Source organism: Phlebotomus papatasi, chromosome 1 (assembly GCF_024763615.1).
Source record: "Phlebotomus papatasi isolate M1 chromosome 1, Ppap_2.1, whole genome shotgun sequence".
In the NCBI taxonomy this organism is placed as follows: domain Eukaryota; kingdom Metazoa; phylum Arthropoda; class Insecta; order Diptera; family Psychodidae; genus Phlebotomus; species Phlebotomus papatasi.
This window is the reverse complement of record NC_077222.1, coordinates 9,804,860-9,824,100: the sequence shown is the minus strand read 5'-3', so window position 1 is coordinate 9,824,100 and position 19,241 is coordinate 9,804,860. Positions and strand designations below refer to the sequence as shown.

At 34.5% G+C, this 19,241-nt stretch overlaps 1 protein-coding gene across 2 annotated transcripts; it reads right to left on the bottom strand.

The window, feature by feature from the left end:
- Positions 1–5,758: 5,758 nt before the first annotated feature.
- On the bottom strand, positions 5,759–18,333 carry LOC129798731 (ecdysteroid-phosphate phosphatase). 2 transcript variants are annotated; one of them, XM_055842040.1, is made up of 6 exons: positions 18,022–18,333; positions 17,708–17,948; positions 12,247–12,442; positions 11,985–12,086; positions 11,723–11,892; positions 5,759–7,336 (listed from the first exon to the last, which is right to left on the bottom strand). In XM_055842040.1, the coding sequence occupies exons 1-6, from the start codon at positions 18,126–18,128 to the stop codon at positions 6,059–6,061; spliced, it is 2,094 nt and encodes a 697-aa protein (XP_055698015.1). In that variant the 5' UTR covers positions 18,129–18,333; the 3' UTR covers positions 5,759–6,058. The 2 variants fall into 2 exon arrangements, with proteins under 2 accessions (XP_055698015.1, XP_055698016.1); XM_055842041.1 differs by lacking the exon at positions 11,985–12,086.
- Between the last annotated feature and the right edge of the window lie 908 nt (positions 18,334–19,241).

Below are 19,241 nucleotides of genomic sequence, written 5' to 3'. Positions count from 1 at the left end.
ACTTTGCAGGAAGGTTTTATTGGACTTCGTTGGAAAGTTCTGATAAAAGATAATTTTTGGCCACGCCCCCTTTACGAGTTATAATTGCCTAATGTCCAAATATGTACCTTTTTATTTTACAAAAAAGAAATTCAACAACATAGCGAAACATTTACTTATTTTTAAGGATACCGCCCAGTAAAAAATAGACCACGCCCCCTGGAACAAAATTACTTCAAAGAAAAAATCAATTTGGAAGGCTTTAGTATCCTCCATTCTTTCCAATAAATCTAGAAGGAAAAAGAATAAAAAAAAATAGGAGCCTTGAATGTGAACAATGCAAAGAAATGGTTGGGGCTTCAGAAGGGGCGTGGCTTCATTTATGACATCTCTTTTATTATTTCTTTTTCAACAATCTCAAGGAAAATGGGATGAAAATTAGGGGCTTTGATGACAATCCACAAAAGAAGCACCGCCTAACCTTTTTTAAATATCCGATTAGTTAATGACTTTAGGCAGGGCTTAAGGGATCCTCAGACTAGAGATTTAACCCAGTTCCCCTGCAGCCGATCGGCCGGAAAGTTTCACAGTAACAGAAAATTCCTTGGAATTTGTCTTCTATTTTTCCACGAGACTTTCCGTGGAAATAAACGCTAATATTCCGCTTGGAATTCTGCGGAGTTATCAGCTTTATTTCGCGTGGATTTCCCAGAAAAGAAGTCCGAGGAATTTTCTTGCAACATATCTGAGAGCTTTCCCTGGAAATTGATTCAAAATTTCCTTTGAATATTTCGAGTATATTTTCTGATATTTTTCCGACCAAGACTCCATGGAAGTAAACGCGAAAATTCTGCAATTATTTCTCGCCCTAACGCTATAATTCTTGCGAGCTAGACATACCCAAATGAACGATATGGTAGCAATATTTTCAACTCAAAAGTAGAACAATTGAGTGTTCGTCTGATAGATGAATACTCTCCAAGTTCTAAGCCGCCAATTGGCACTGATCGTCCATTTATTTGTGGATGTTTTTGTTTTGTGTGGAAATTCTCTATGTAAGTTCCACGAAATTTTTAATCAATTTTTGGAATTATTTTGAAGAAAAATATATTTAAAAAATCCACTGGAAAAGTCGTGGAATTCCGTAATATTAAACCACGGAAGCCTCTAAGGCCGTTGCATGGAAATTTCCAAGGATAATTTCGCGGAAATATAGAGGATTTTTCCGAATTTTTAAAGGGCTGACTGCCGATTATACGCTAATAATCCATAGGAAAAGCCGTGGAAATATTCGTTAGAGAAAAGTCCATGGAAACTCGCGGACATTTCTTATTAGGCGGTCCTATACGGAGTTCCGCAAACGTCCATGGAACGCTAGGAAGAAATTTAGCGTCAAATTCCATCTCGGAAGCTTACGCAGATTTTGAGCGGTAAAATCCAGGGAATTCCACGCGGATTTTTAGCGGTAAAATCAGCGGACATGGCAGAAAAGGCTGCTAGAAATCCAGTGGAATCGCTGCGGCCGTTGGCTATAGGGTCAGTTCCCAAAGGTATCAAAATCCTAAATAGTGAGCAATTTTATTTCTTTTTGAGAACTTAATAAGTCATTTATCTTTAATAATCCAATCTTAAGTTAAATTTTGTCAAAAAAGTCGTGATTGATAAGAAATTAGAGCAGTTAAGCCATATGGCTAAGACCTAGGTCTGAAGCCCGTATAAGGCTAATCTAAGGTCTAAGATTTGAAAGCCTGTAAAATGTTCAAATATTTCGCTAAAAAAAGAAAATCAACAAAATAACGAAAGAATAATACAGCCTGGGACGAATCCTGAGGCACCCTTCCCACTAAAAAATAGACCACGTCCCCAATAAAATTTCTTCAAGGAGCGAAAATGCTTTAAATTTCATTAAAAAAAACAATTTGAAAAACTTTTGTAAACAAAATTTATGCATTTACAAAATAAATTTGTTGTTCAATAAAATGTGTTGATGTCATATAAGGGGCGTGGCTTAATTTATTAAGGACAAGACATTTTTATTCTCACTTACTGTTAAAATTCTAGGTGTGAATAGTCCTGAATGTGGTGTATTCAAACCTTATTAAACACAGAAACATTGAAAAAAAATCTGAACGTTACAATTTTTGTTGAAGGGGGCGTGGCTTAAATTTTTACAACCGTAGCTTTGTGAGAAAGGCCATAGAGTCCTTAGCACACCAAAAATTTCTCAGAGAACACTCATCTGAATTCATTCCTTGAAGACCTCAAAAAAACCTTCTATTATAAGAAAGATAACCATTTAAAAAATTTAGCAGAATTTTAAAAATTTTCCCACCAACTTTTATCTTAAAATCTAGCACTAATATATCCAATATATCGTACAATATTTATTTTATTCATTTTTTTTTAACCAATTGTGATGCATATTTTTCTTGTCAAATGTTGATAAATTATTGTTACGTTTATTGTACTCTTTGAATGCTGTTAAAATTCACTTGATAGCGTATACTGGTTGGCGATTTGAGAGACATTTATTGAGGTTTTTTTTTTCATTTATAAATATTTATTCTCTTGCAATCGAGTGGCAAATATTGAGAGGCATAATTTTCAGTCGGTTCAATCAACAACTTTCGGAAGTTTGGCAAAGTATAGACTTTCGAAAGGGATGCAAAGGGATTTGAAGGCTTTTTTTTAATACAAAAAAACAAACAAAAAATCACTTAAAAAGACATCCACACTGAGAAAAAAATGTTTAAAATATTAATGTGGCAGTTATACAATAATTATGATGGCGTTTTCACAAATTCCACAATTTTGACCTCATCAAAATTCTCTACATATTTATAAATATTAATAAGAATTAGTTTTCTTTACCTTTTTTCACAAACTTTTTGATAAAAATGTTTAAAAAAAGGGAAATAATCGTTGCGAGAGTTACTAAGTTTTGCGAGAATTATGACGACAATTTGCAATTTTGCAATTTTGACCTAATCAAAATTCTCAAAATAACTTTTATCAATGAAAATGATTGAAATTGTAACCAAAAAAAAAGTAGGAACTAATCGGATTTGAACTCAAGACCTTTGAACCTGGAAGCTAACGCTTGACGTCAAGAGGGCACTAGTAAATTTAGGAGATCTCATTGGCGCAATAGGCAAGATTGTCGGCTTGACTCACAGCTCAGGGTTCGAATCCAGCCTGGTACAAAGGTCTGAATGTCTTATTTAGGCAATTTTTACATGACTCAGTGAGAAAAAAGTGTTTAAAATTTTCATTTGACACTTTATGTTAATTTAAACAACTGTTTGGGGCAGTTCTACGAGAGTTATCATGACGATTTGCAATTTTTGCAGTTTTGACCTGATCAAAACTCTCAAAATAACATTTATCAATGAAAGTGATAAAAATGTAACCAAAAAAAATGTTGAAACCCATTTGATTTGAACTCGAGTCCTTTAAATCTTCAAGCTGGCACTTTACGTCATTAACCAAAAGAGGACTTTAATACATGAAGAAGTCATTTATTACAGTTAGTATCTCAATTTTCAGAGCAATAGACCACTATTACTCTGTCAAGGAAAGTCATCGAGTCATCAAATTCTGATGAGTAAGAAACGTGGCATACTAAAAGAATGCTATTTTCCTTCAAAGTAAAGCAATTAAGAATGATTTCATAAATAGGACATGGTAAAAAAGATCCTCCAGCGAGAAACAACGGTGGCGCAGTGGGCTAGCGGATGGCGTTTATAACGCGAAGGTCTAGAGTTCGATTCTTGGTTTGACCTTTTTTTTATTTTTTTTTTTATTTATTTTTTTTATTGTGAAAATGACAATTACGGCCACTGATAAATAAAAATGGAGATCTCAGTGGCGCAATAGGCTAGACCGTTGGTTCTTGGGCTGATCGATACTCTACTTGACTCACAGTTGTGAGTTCGAGTCCCGCCCGGTGCAAAGATCTGAATGTCTAGAAAAAGACATATTTTCACTGTGATATAATGTAATAAAAATGCACCACCTCTGCCCAACAATTCCGGGAGCACGGAAGAAGCATCCACACCCCACAGGAAAGGCGCTACTGAGCGGTCTACAATGGACTTACAAGGGAAGTACTCGAGTCATAAAATTCAGAAATCATCAAAATCATCAGAAGATTTACATTCGGTACTCCAAAAATGCAATTTACATTACAATAACGCTACTAAATAAAGGATAAAATATATTTATTGTGGAAAAAAACGATATCGAATGGAAAAAAAAACGGACAGAGGCCAAGGATCGAACCCGTGGCACTTCCGTTAATAGTCCTGTGCTATACCGCTGCGCCAACGCTGCACACAGTGTCATACAAATTTTCTTTATTATGTGCTGCGTAAGGTGTCATTTTAAACTTTGATGGCCTTTTTTTAAACGAATTAATCAAATTTTGTACTTTTTTTTTTAAATATACCAAGTTTCATTTGATGACCTTCTGTGTATTTGAGCAAAGCCACAGATTTTTCCGAATTTTATGACTCGAGTACTTCCCTTGTTAGCTGATTCTTCCAATACGGGATAGAACAACAATATATCATGATTACATTGTACAATATCTCTATATGATTAATAATAATGAAAAAAAAGCATTAAAAAATGTCAATCTGAAAAAATATACGATGAAAAAAACAAACTGAAGCAAGAATCGAACCCGAGACCTTTGCGTTACAAAAACCATCCGCTAGCCCGCTGCGTTACCGTTGCTTCTAGCTTTAGGAGCTTCTTTATAATAGAAGTTATTTGAAGATTCAACAGCCTCGAGTTCAAATCCAATGGGTTCCCACATTTTTTTGTTCCAATTTTAATCACTTTCATTGGTAAATCTTACTTTGACAATTTTGATTAGGTCAAAATTGCAAAAATTGCAAAAAGCCATCATATTTCTCAAAGAACTGCCCCAAAAAATGACTAAAATAATATATAATAGGTGTAAAATCAAAATTTTATACACTTTCTCACCTGTGCTTCTGGCTGTGGGAGATTCTTTATTATATCCTTTTTATGAAATCATTCTAATTGCTTTATTTTAAAGGAAAATATAGCATTTTTTGGGTATGATACGTTTCTTATGATGCCTGTATGCGTCTAAGAACATAATCAGAATTTGACGACCCAATAACTTTTAGGGTAAGTGTGCCAAATTTCGGCCAGCTTGCAATTCCGGCCACATTTTTTATTCCTCACATTTCCATGAATTTTTAGTTTTTGCATACTCTAGAGATTATATAATGCAAAACATAACAAAAAAAATATCACTTCGACGAGCAAGATGATCTGAAAAAGGTATCGGAAGAATTCCGGAAGGGCAAGGAACTATGAGAATGAAGGTGGCCGGAATAGGTCACCAATGCTATGTCTACATTTTTTTTCATTTTAGAATGTATTAAAAATTATTTTTGCGGAAAATAAAGATGAAAAACTGTTTACAAGGCTCCAAGCAACACTCCTTGAAAACAAGTAACGAAAAATTCAATATGTAGGAATTAAAAATATTAGATTTCAAACTTGAGACTTTGGCGCTTACATGCAAATATGCCGAAATGTGGCACACTTACCCTATCGGTGATAAAAAAAGAGAGATAATGAAAGAAAAAAAAATGGCACCGAGCTGGAATCGAACCCGCGCCACCTTGATCTGATCTCCTACGCTAACCTATTATCCCACTTCTGATCATGTCGGCTACGGCCATCTTTTTTTTTATTGCTTTTCCGAATGTTTTTGATTTGTTTTCAAATACAAATTCGATTTTTTTTAAATTAGAATTCGTATTTAATATTTTGCAAAAAGAATTTTCAGTGTGGAATATTCTTTAAATAAAAAAATAGTGATAAATGCATATTTCTTCCGGAATAATTTCCAAAGAAAATTTCAAACCTGCTTTTGTTGTGCTGTTATTTCCTGTGGACTCACTGACTAGAATATCGAATGAAAATTTCACTTGATTGCTTCCGTCATTTGCTAATTGAACCTCCCATTTTTTTTGTAATGCTGAACTTATGTTACGAGGGCAGAATCTTTGAGACGAAATATCAGGCAGGAATGTATTTATCCGGAAAGGGTTTTCCAGTCGAAGCGTTGGTTATTGGTATGAGTAACTGGATAGCAGGGCGGTTCTGTCACCTTCCACTCAGTCTCTCCCACCTGTTCAGCCACAATCAGGCTGCAGTAGAAGACTTTCTGCATGAGTTTGGCGAGCCCCGTCGACATTCTCGGTTTCTTTCCGCAAAGATCTCTCGTGCAGGCATCCAGAGTTATGGCATGTCCTACAATCAGGATGTCTCCTGACGTCTTCTTAACTATCTCCCTGGTGATTGAGTCATTGCGTCCGTAGAATTCTTCCAGAGTCTCCGTGTAGTGATTGTGCAACTGGTCCATTGGGATATGAGCTTGGTAGTCCGGGGCAATGTTGTAGCCGGCGTCTGTGAGTTCCTGCCGGGAGCACCATTCCACGACGTTTTCTCCAGAATGAGCATGCCAAGCAAGCCATTCGAAGAAGCCCGGTTCGAGATTAATTGGCTGGGAATCCCTGAGATTCATCCCTTCGAGGACTCCCGTAGCCGTCTGGATGCATCTGTACGAAGGTGAAGCGTAGACTTCGGTAAAATTGACCCCGGCTTCCCTAAGACCTTCCCCAATCAACTTTGCTTGATACACTCCAACATTTGTCAACGGGGAATCCTTTTGCCATCCCAGAATCACATTCTTCCGCCTTGGCAGTGTTTTGGGCATATTGAGATCCCTCCGCGTGTAATTTCCAAGCTCATCGAAGCAGTAGGGTATCCAGGAACCGAACGTAAAGTCCACTCTTTCACCGTGTCTCATCACAAAAATCCGTCGACCTCTCCCATTTACTTCTGGCTTTTTGGCACTCTTGTCCACAGTCTCTGACAGAATGGACACATGGCTGGGATTGTTGACCAACTGTTGGAATGTCTTTGACCCATCCGCCCCGTAGAGGTCAGGCAGACTGTCCTCCTTTGTCCCAGAAACTTCCTCAATTGGAGCTGTGCTCTCGGACGAATTGTCCTGCTGATCCGGGATCTTGCCGTTGGACGCCTCGCCATCGTCCATGGCAACGTCCACGACAGCTGGACACTTGCACAGTTGCACTGTCCGATGCATTGTCCAGGCATCGGATTCAGCAGTGCGTTCTGTGTAATTTTCCGGGAGGAAGCCATTCATCCCAGTTAACCAGGAAATACCTTCGACCCAACCGTCTGAACTGTTCTGCAGAGCATCACTGCTCAGATAGATGTAATCCCCTATCATCAATTCCAGCTCGTCTGGTTCACGAGGAGTGTGAGGGTAGAGGATCTTGTTGACCTAAAGCCAAAGGAATCTCTTAATTTTACTTCTTCACATAAACGACATGGAGGAAGTAAACTTTTTTTAGTTAGGCTCCGCCCATTGAAATAGCCCACGCCTCCTTTGACAGACCTGTAGGGGAATTCTGTAACAACATGACAATGTCATATGACAAATTCAGATTTTTTTTATATTGTAAATTCGGAAGAATTAATCATAAATTCGATTAATATCAGTTGCTAAAAGCTTGATAGAGCTCCTTGCAATGGCCATACGATACTCACTGGGCTGTTATGTTGGCCTACATCCGAATTTCATCATAAAGAATTGTCATATGACATTGTCATAATGTTACAGAAGTCCCCTAGGGTAAATGTCCTAATTCAAAACCATTTCCAGATGCTTTGACTTTGACAGAAGATTCAACACTTTAAGTTCATTTTTTCTGAAGGAATTACATAAATTTGCTCCTTTACTCTTTTAGAATGTTACTGTTTAGTGAAAATTCTTTAGATATAATTAGAAAACTTCTTAAATACAAGAAAAATACGCGAGCGTAAAATGCTTCTATTGAAAACATATTAATCCAAATGGAGACAAGGGAAAGTTTCTAATTGGAGACAAACAAAACTTTGTTGAGTTGCTCTTGAGTGCAGGATTTGTTCTTATTCCTGGTATTTTCACCTTTCCCATCTAAAACAATAAAAAGAATCTCTCCAAAAAAAATCACATTTCCGGGGTTTCCTATTGAAGCATTTGTAGACATTCTTATGTGGTTACCGACGGAATATTTGTATTGTGAAAAAACCGGTTGTGGGCACTGTGTGCCCACACTGCCAACACCGGCCACATCTTTAGATTTGAGGACACAAAAGTCATCGATGGACACAGAAATCATGAAAGAAGGATGTTCCTGGAGATGCTGCATATTAAGAAGAACATCTCAATATTACTAAACAAACGACAGGATATTGAAAGATTGGCAGCAATTTATGCCGCCCTCATTGAGGCGGAATGCAACTCACAGTCCTCCAATTCTGATGATTGATGATGGTGGGGTGGAGCACACAAAAGAAATTTGAAAATTTGAATCTCTAAACGTCCGTTTTGAAAAAACTAGTATTCATTTGAACTTTGGACTAGTTCTCACAAAGAAAACCAAAAGAGTGAAGCTAAAATATTATAAACTGCCACAAAATTAGCAAAATATTAGAAATTAAAGTACAGTTCCCTCAAAATCCCATGCCCTGTGCATCCCTAGACCATATGACAAAGCAAGGAATTGTTAGATTTGAGTAAGTGAAAAATTAATTTAAAAAGAAAAAGAAAATAAAGAAATGCTCTTTCCCGCCCAGCCACTGAGGAAGGCTTGGAGACTGAGCCGAAAGCTTTGGGAAGAATCGTTGTTTTTCTGAGCTGCCCTATATCTCCGACGCTCACCGGTTTTTTCACAATACATTTGTAGACACTTCAGAAAAACCTTTATTGTTCACGAAATAGGTAATTATTTCATTTGAAAACTTCACGTACCATTAACAATAAAGATTATCACTTAATTTAACTAAAATTAGCCAGAAATATGACATAAATGTTAAACAAAACGAATAAACAACAGTCAAATTATTGTGTTTTTCATTGGAAAACATGGTCGATCGATAAAAAATTCGAAAAAGTTACACTTTTAATTTTTCTGAGAAATTAACAAATTCAAATTTGTGAATATGAATGGATTTTCGCTTTATTTGGAGCAAAATTAACTAAGTAATGAAACTGTGGTATAGAAAATATATAAATATAGTAATTTAGTATTGTATTTATCATGAAAACAGTGACGTTTCCATTTAGAGTAGCGAAAAATTTCCATTTGAAGCAGGTTTTGAATTAGCTTAATTTACCCTATCAATCATTGTTTTTCGAAATAAAAATTATTTGTCCCAGTATTTTCTTCAATTTTAAAGTATTCGGAATAAATCACGAATCGGGGATAATATACAAAAAGAGGGGGTGTCATCCCGAATATTTTTAATTCACAAAAACTTCCACAAACTAAATTTACTTTATTTGTTAAATACTTCCGATGAACCTACTCGAATAAATTATTCTTCTCTTAAAACAAAGTACAGAAGAAAAAGTTTGTAGAAATAAATTTCATGTAAGGTACGGATTTTGTGGAACATAGCCTGGAATGTAGATTAAGTGGAAACAATTTTGCAAAGCATGTATTGAGAAAATACTGCCACGAAATTATTACGTTTCAATACATCTTAGCAATAAGTATGTATAGTCCTAGATGTATCATATGTGTACTATGGGCATGAAACAATAAATATTATTATTATTATTATTGTGGAAATAAATTCCAGGGGCCTAGGTTTGGAATAGGTTCCACAGTAGAGGCGCTTTTCTTGAATAAACCGGTACTGTGGAACATCTAGAATTGAATATTCTCGTGCATTATGCAAAGTATCGTATGGTTTCACTTTCGCTCAGTGAGTGCTTTAAAAATCGTCCCTAAAAAATAGATGTTGTGGAGACCAATCCTAGATATGAACTTTGTGGAAATAAATCATGGAATCTAATTCTTTGTGGAATTAGATTCATCAAACATATTCTTTAGAAGTGCATCAAACTGATTCAGTAGAAATCAAAAACAGCCTTAAAAAACGTGTAAATCAGTCCAAGAAATGAATTCTGTGGAAAGTGGAAATAAATCCAACAATTTTATTCTGCAGAAATATTTATGAGAAATTAATTAAAAAAATAAACAGAATTCGACAAAGAAAAAGATAAATGTAAGGATTTTGATTAATTCTGGCGCAAAAAATAAATCCGTAAAACCTTTTCGGGGGAGTAGATCGTACTATTAGATTTTCAAAAATAAATAAATAAATAAATAGATTTTTTAAATTATAATTACACTGAAATATGTGTAGTAACAGGTTCTATTCAGTTTAAGGAAGTTCTTCTTATTTTAAATTGTTTTAAAATAAATTTAGGAACAAATTTTAAGAACAAATTTCGAATCGTAAAAACAGATTATGCTAATGTTAATCCCGCTGAATATCTTTTACAAGGATTAAAATAAATCTAGTGGCAGATTTTACTCAGTTTAAGGAAGTTCTTATTTTAAATTATTTTAAAAGAATTTTAGGAAAAGATTATACAAATATAATCCCGTTGAATGACTTCTACAAAGATTGAAATAAATCTAGTAGCAAATTTTATTCAGTTTCAGGAACTTCTTATTTTAAATTGTTTTAATAAAAAGTTAGGAAAATATTTAAGGAACAGATTTAAAATCTTAAGAACAGATTATGCAAATATGATCACGCTGAATGCCTTCCACAAAGATTGATATAAATCTAGTAGTAAATTTTATTCAGTTTCAGGAAATTCTTTTTTTTTAATTGTTTTAATAAAAAGTTAGGAAAATATTTTAGGAACAGATTTAAAATCTTAAGAACAGATCATGCAAATATGATCGCGCTGAATGCCTTCCACAGATTTAAAATTTAATCTAGTAGCAGATTTTTTTAGGAAGCAATTATGCTAAACTGTTTAAAAATAAAGTTAGAAACGGATTTTAAGAAAAATTTAAAGTCCTAAGAACAGATTATACAAATATAATCCCACTGAATGCCTTCTACAGAAATGGAAATATGTAAATCTAGTAGCAGATTTTATTTAGTTTGAGGAAGTTCTAATTTAAAATTGTTTTAAAATAAATTTAGGAACATATTTTACGAACAGATTTAAAATCTTGAGAACAGATTATGCAAATATGATCCCTCTGAATATATTCGACAAAGATTGAAATAAATCTTTTAGCAGTTTTTTTAGGAAGTTCTTATGTTAAATTGTTTTAAAATAAAGTTAGGAACAGATTTTAAGAACAGATTTAAAATCATGAGCACATGTTACGCAAATATAATCTCGCTTAATGCCTTCTACAAAAATTTAAATAAATCTAGTAGCAGATTTTATTCAGTTTCAGAAAGTTTTAATTTAAAATTGTCTTAAAATAAATTTAGGAATGGATTTTAAGAACAGATTTGGAATCGTAAGAACAGATTATGCAAAAATGATCCCGCTGAATGCCTTCCACAGAGCTTAAAATAAATCTAGTAGAAGATTCTATTCATTTTCGAAAAGTTCTTATTTCAAGTTTCAAATAAAGTTAGGGACGGATTTTAAGAACAGATTCAAATCTTAAGAACAGATTATGCAAATATAATCCCCCTGAACGTCTTCCACAGAGATTGAAATAAATCTTGTAGCAGATTTTTTTTTTCGGGAAGTTCTTGTTAAATAGTTTTGAAATAAATTTAGGAACAGATTTAAAATGCCTCCATAAAGAATCTAATCTAGCGAAAAAAAATCATTATAAAAAAGACAAGCTATTACCTGCTTCGTCGCGAGCCTTGCATCCCTTGAGTACAGCCTTAGTTCCCATCCTGAGGCAAGAGATGGATCCAGGTTATCCACAAGTCCTTTGAGAGCATTGAACTGAGCTTCCGGGAATTGATAAGCCAGTGTCAAGTGCAGAGACTTCACATGAGGCTCCAAAGAAATTGCTGCAAAACATTGCAAAGTCAAAGGGGAATTTCAAAAGAAAATGCAGTGAAAAAATGAAAATTGCAAATGAGGGTAAGGACTCGGTCCTTACATCGACTGCTGCGCGGGATGCACCGTGCCCCGGATGTGACTCCGCCACACCACGGAAAACACGCCACCAGTGCGTCCAGCTGCTCGTACGTGTCACTGATAACTGCCGTGGTCAGTTATCGAGCATTTGTCCAAAAAAAAATTGGGTTGGCACAAAGAAAAATTATTAAAATGCGTTATCTCTGTGATGCATTGTCTCAAGGCAGAAAAACTTGCGGTAGACGATTTCTTATCGAGAATTTGACAAGAATTTGGTCACTCACTTGAATTGGACACTTCCTTTACGTACTGCAGTGCCAGACGGTTGAGGTAGTTGGCATCTTCTTCGGCCACAAAGAATCCCATAAAATTGTGACTTGTATAGAGTTCTAGCTTTAGGGGACGATCCAAATTGGCAGCTGCCTGTTCCACAACTTGCTTCAGGGCACGAGAAAGCTGCGGCGCGCACTCATCTGGGGCCTAAAATGTTTCATTTGCATTTAAAAGCGTTTAGGAAAATATTTCAGAGATGAGAGCCGAAGAAAATTTCGCGGCGGGGGGCTAGTAGTAGGATTTTTCCGAGGATCTTTTTGTGATACAGTAGACTCTCGCTTATCCGTGGAGCGGGACCGAAATGTCACACGGATTTTGAGAGTGATACACATCAAATTGTTTGAAATCTAACGATTTTTTCGCTTACATTGCAAATTTATGGAGTGAATTCTGATCTGACTGAATCGACATTTTCTCTAAACATGCGTACTGTCCAAAAAAGTTACAATGAGAAAGAATTAACAGTAGGGGAAGTGCTTATAATTTTGGACAGTCTGCATATAAGCATCGATATCCTAAGTTTGAAGTGCCATATTTTCAATACTAATTGACTTTTCTTGTTACTCTCTTTTCAGAAGGATTGTTTAGAAACTTGGCAAGCTATTTATCATCTCATTTTTACTAAAATTAGTTTTAATACGTTTAAAAATGAATTGATATGTAGAGGTGAATTTGACTCTTATTTTGGACAACTTGGTTATTAATTTTTACAACTTGTCTGTAAATTTGGACAGATAATCCGCCTCAACAGGATGCCCATTGTTCTTCATTTTATGAACCAATCTTACCAAGTCCTCTTCCTGGTCATGTAAGGGAAACGTGGAATGTCACAAGACGCCCAGAAACTTTCCATATCATTCATTAAAGTGAGTTGACTTCGGTACTCCAAGTACGTGCGGATTCGCTCATTCCCTGCCCTTTCCGGGAGCCTTTCAAGGCATTTCTCACTGCATCTCTTTCGTAGAGATGATGCTCCTTCATTTCTCCAGGCATTTGTCCAACCTAGTCATCACAAAAGCTAAAGCTTCACGAAATTTCGTGAGAAAAACACCTGTCCAAAATAAGAATCATCACCTCACTGGTGAATGTCTTAAAAAATTTCCCATTTTTTACACGAAAAATATAATTCACAAGGCAAATCTCACTTCAGGTCAAATGTACAAATCATCAGTAACGTGAATCAACACAATACTCAATGAATATTCAATAATATCACTCAAAAACAGCGAACAAACTTTGTTAGTACTTCACCAAAACTAAATAAGACTGAAGTAAGCCACGAAGTTCTGTCATATTTCTCGTAAGCAATTGCTCACACTGAATTTTCAACAAAGCAATTTCAACTCAAATCATATTCAAATTTTAACGTATTTAGTGTTAAAATCTTCCAAAAAGAACAAATATTTGGATAGAATTCATTATTCATCAAATATTGGAATAAAAATCCATCATTTTAATCAATTTATTTTTAGTGTCCAATGTTATCCTCAAAGTGTCCAAAATAAGAAACTGGACAAAATTAGAAGCATTTCCCCTAGATAGAGCACATTTGCTTTAACAAAAAAACCCAAAACGGGGAAAATATGTCAACAAAATTTTTAAAATTCAACTGTCTCACGGATTTTTTTATGTCACCCGGAAAAAGAGTCCACGGATAAGCGAGAGTCTACTGTAATTTTTTAACAGTTGGGGCACGGATTAGATTTCAGTACTTAAAATGGACTACGCTCAAGTATTGCGATACAAAAGAATTATTATTATTTATCTTAAGGACTTCTTTTTCTTCAAGGAAACTGTTGATAGGTTTCTAATAATTCAACGAAAAAAAGCTTAGCAAATAAAAAAGCTTAGAATGAACTTTCAGTACGCATAATGATCACAATTTGGTGACTCTGCATTTATAAAAAAAAAACTACGAAATTCAAGGTGAAAATCCCGAAGTAAAAAGTTTTAATCGTTGAATTGTATAATTACCATGCCGCACAAAAGATATTGTTCGCGTTTTTTTTTATTTGATTTTTCTTCTGTAATGAAAAATTATGATTCTGATGATACGAAAAAACTTTGGAGTTTCAGTTTTTTTTTATACCATGAAAATTTTAAAAGTCATTTCATTTCCGAGAATGCGCAAGACATGTGAGACGAATATTGGTTTCGCGGCTGTTTTGGTCGGTAAGAAATAGTGTTTTAAAACCGCTCATAAAGTCTTGTAAATTCTTGTTGCCACATTTAAAAAAGTAGCAAGATGTTTCGCTGCCACTGTCGCTATAGAAATTCTTTGTGCAAATATTAACAAAGCCTAGTTTTTATTCTACAAAAAATGTCAATATTTCGGTAATTTGGAAATGGTTTTAAAAGTTTTTATTTCGAAAGCTCAGAATATAAAAGGGATAAGTCGCAAATGGCCAAACTTTACAGGAGAGGGATTTCAAGCTGAGATTTTACATTCTGAGTATAGGATTTTTAAGATTTGAAACCCCTATATCTTTGGAAATAATTAACTTTTGTGGATAATATTCACAGGGAATGTAAAGAGTGTCAAGGAGTACCCGAAAAGCTTAGAAAAACAAAAGAATTTTGCAAAAATCGACTTATTCGACTTATATTCAGAAAAGTCGATTTGATCATTTACTATAGAGAGCATAACGGCGTATAATTCTTATACTCCCTCTGTCCCGAAATAAGTCGTACGTTTGCTAATACATTTTATATGAAAGAATGTACGACATATTTCGGGACAGAGGGAGTATAATGTAATAAAGACCACTAATATCAGGGGCATGACGTTTCCTATGTTTCTCATGTGCTTCTAGTGTGCCGAAAAAACTTTGGAGTTTATTAGCTGTTTTCTGTCATCGTGGAATGTAATAACAAAAAATACATATACAAAATAAAAGTCCACTTAATATTGAATAGGCAACCGAAAACCGCAAATTGGCTACCTACGTTGTTTTGGAGATATCTCGTGAAATGTGTACGAAAACAGGGAAAAATTTACACTAAAACCGGTCGCATTTTTCAGAGCTAATGCCACCCTCTGATTAAAATCGTTATTATCATTTCACCAAATTGACAAATAATTCCAAAGAATAAAATGTCAATTTCATTTTAAAATAAAAAATAAAAACGAAAGATAAAACTCTGTGCTTTTCAGTGCCATCTGTTAAGGAATTCTAATAAAAATCAGATTTTTATAAGAGATTTACAAGAATACTGTATAACCCTCGTGATAGGATTAGTTATAATAAGGTATTTTGTTGAATTATTGAATGGTATCTTTACAGCCGTAAAGCATTTGTACAAATTAATTCTAGGAAGTCCTCTTTGTACTCTTTAGATTATGGTGTCCCTCAAGGAAGTGTCTTATCTCCTCTACTTTATAATATTTTTACATCAGACTTGAAAATAAATCCTCCTGTAAAAATAGTATTATATGCTGATGACACAGCTTTTTACTATTCTAATACAAATCCAGATGTAATCAGTACATTGATTATTGTTCTGATTGGCTAATTAAAATTAACATGGATAAATCTCAATCAATTTTCTTTACGACCAGAAGAGCTAAAAAACGTCTTCCAAATTCACCCATTCGGATTAAATCCATGGAAATAAAGTGGACTAAAGAAATTAAATACTTGGTATGATTTTGGATCCTAAGCTAACGTTCAAAGATCATATTAACTATACTATAAATAAGTCATTAAAGGCACTCAAAATACTTTACCCATTGATCAATAGAAAATCGAAACTCTCCACTCCCAATAAAAAGTTATTATATATTGCTATTGTATGCAGTATTCTTCTGTACGGTTGTCCCATCTGGGAAGTTTGTGCTAGAATGCACAAAAAGCTTCAAATTATTCAAAATAAATTCTTAAAAATTATCTACAAGAAATCATGGAACTTCTCTACAAACAAACTTCATGAGATTGCCAAAACTCCTCTTTTGCAAAACCAAATTTCTATGATTAAAGATAACTTTCTTCTGCAATGCAAAATCTCCGACCACTGGATTGTAAGTCAATTAGCACTTTAAACTGTATCATTTGTTAGTTAGTATCAGTTAGTGTTAGTTAGTATCAGTATGCATTTTATTTTCAATAAATTATTGTGAATAAACGAATTAGGATAGAAAATTTAAACCAAAAATATATGAAAGAATATTAAATTCTCTAACTTTTAGGCATAGTTATTTGACATATAAATTGCTCTATTAAAGTGGGAAAATTACTAGAAGATGGAAAAACACAGAAAAATGCACCATTTTAGGTGCCCTTTTTCAAAAAATCTTTAAAAAATATACTTCATTTTCATCGTAGATGCTTGATATGTTTACAAGAGTTATAGAGGATGAAATTTCGCGTCAGTTTAGCTTTATGTGACTACCACCGGATAATTAGAACCGGAGATATGAATTTTTGAATTTTATAAAACATCAAAAAACTAAATATGCTTTTTCAATGACCCTCTAACAAATTTTGGCACTCTCGTCAAAGACACCCACAATGTGTCGCACAGTGTAATTATTATCAGCAGATTTATATGGAATATAATCTTTAGAAACAGAGAATTAAAGTTTAAAATTCAAAAGGATCAGGGAGCGATAAAATTCCAATGTAACAATTTTCTAATTAGCCGAGACGCATGGTATAGAAATTAATTTTCTCTCTGCAGTTAGATTTTGTCATGAGAAATATTTATAAAAAAAATGCAGTAATAATGAAATAGCGTTTCTGTAACTGGAGAGTATAAAATAATTTTAAGCGCACTGTAATATTTATTTTAACGTGATCTCTGGTAGGTGTCTCGACTAAATAATTTCTTCTCTTTGAGGTTAATTTTTTAGCTCTTTATCGTGATATTTTGATTTTAATTTTTAAAATTTATTATGGACAATTTAGATACAACTTGCGTTAAGCTTTTGAATATTCAGCGTCTTTATAATTATCAAATTTGCACTTAAAAATAATTTATTCCCTTTTAGGTTAAAATTTTGTGTTTGAAAAATTATATTCATATCTTCTGTGTGGTATTTTAAATTAAATTTGTATTCTGTACTTCAATAGGCCTCGATACAATGGAAAAAGCGCTTATCACACTTGAAAAAGTAGACAAAAAAGAAATAGGCCGAGTGATTACAATCATGATGAATCAATTTCACTTTCTCAACTTCTTATCATTCCAAGTTTAATCTCTCCCTCGAGCAACTAGGAAAAGAGCAAATCATTGTCAATATTGGCTTTCACGGCATTTCACACAAATTTTCACGCGGCTCAAATTACCAAAAAGGACATAGCCGCCTTCTGCCGCCACTTCGACTCTCATCTCCAAGTAATATGAGTAAAAATAGAATTAGGGGCAATTTCTGTAGGATTTTCCAATGAATTTAAAAATAAAAGAACGACTTACTTTGAAGAATGAGACGAGGGTGATGTGGGGAGTGAAGTTGTGAGCCCCATTCCAGCCGCAGAGCTCTTTGGACTTTGCCCAGAAATCGTGCAATTGCTCCAGGAAGTGCCCTGTGGGACAGGCATAGAGGATGTACTCCCTGGGCGAACATTCGTCCAGGGAGGGATCATTGACGTGGGTCAGGAGCCAGTCAGATGCCAGCTGGACATCCCTATTCCCAGTTGCCGCAAGAGCCTTTTCCCTGCGAAGAAGAAAGCCGAAATGTCTCTAAACCTGGCCAGATTCACAAAGGGATTCCTTTAGTAGATACTCACGCTCTGTGCTTGGGAAAGCCCATCTGCAGGAGAATCTGGAGGGGCGAAAGATGTTGCTTGGAGATTTTCGTGGGAGTAGGATTTTTCCGAGGCGGAAGAGTAGCCATCGTCACGCTGCAGAGATTATCACGGGATTCCGAGTGAAAGTAAAAGTGAGACAATTTGACCAAGTTACGAGTCCGATAAGACAGTCTCAGTTCAAGTTCAAGAACGACACTCGCACATCGACTATCTCAAAAATAATGAATTTTTCTTCGCGGATTGACAGCTGACTCGTCTTATCAGAAATACCAAACAAAACACACTGCGCCATCTCCTGGCCAACACTCGCAAGAAAATGGTTTTCATATTAGGATTTGAAATTTCTGAAAATTTCGAAATATACGAAATTTATGAAAAGTTCTCTGAAATTTTTCAAACGGAATTAAATGATTGAAAATCAGATTCGACATTTTTTTAGGGTTAAATTGAACGGAAAATCTGTAAGAAATACTAATTTTCTCTTCAGAAAATCATACACTGAAAGAAATCCGAAAAAGTTACAATAACTTTCCGGAAATGTTTATTTTACCCTGACGTATTGATCTGAAATTGGTGTAAATATTATGCTTTTTAGGTGTATTAGGAGTTAAAGCCACCCTTTTTCATGTTAATTTTACCCTTAAACAGGTGTAAAATTAACATTAAAAAATGTTGATATATTTTTACAACTAAGAAGTGTTAAATTTATGAGGAAAAAAGTTAATCGCACCCCCGGTTTTTTTCTCAGTGTAGCTTCTTATCTATGCTCGATGTAGGTATTTTTAGGCCCTAATTTAATAGTACACTAAGAAAAAATCTGTAGCGTTGAAACAACTCTATGGCCGAGTTGAATTAACTCGAAGAATATCAATATAAATGTTACTTTTTTTCGTTGTAAATTTTAGTAAACAAAGTTAAAACTACTCTACGTGCGAGTTGAATTATCTCGTCGGATATCGATGTAATTATTACTCTTTTTCCATGTATAATTTCATCTAGTCTGAAGTATATGCTTAAATGTTTTCGTTTTAGGAATATACTTCAGTCGAGAAGATTTTCGTGTGACAAAGTTCATATGGAACATCAATTAGAAATATTCCTATCAGTGTTTCATGAAGACATGTGCAGTGCATCATATGTGATATCTCGGAATATGGGGAACTTAAGATCAATAAAAAAAATAATAAAGGAAATGATAA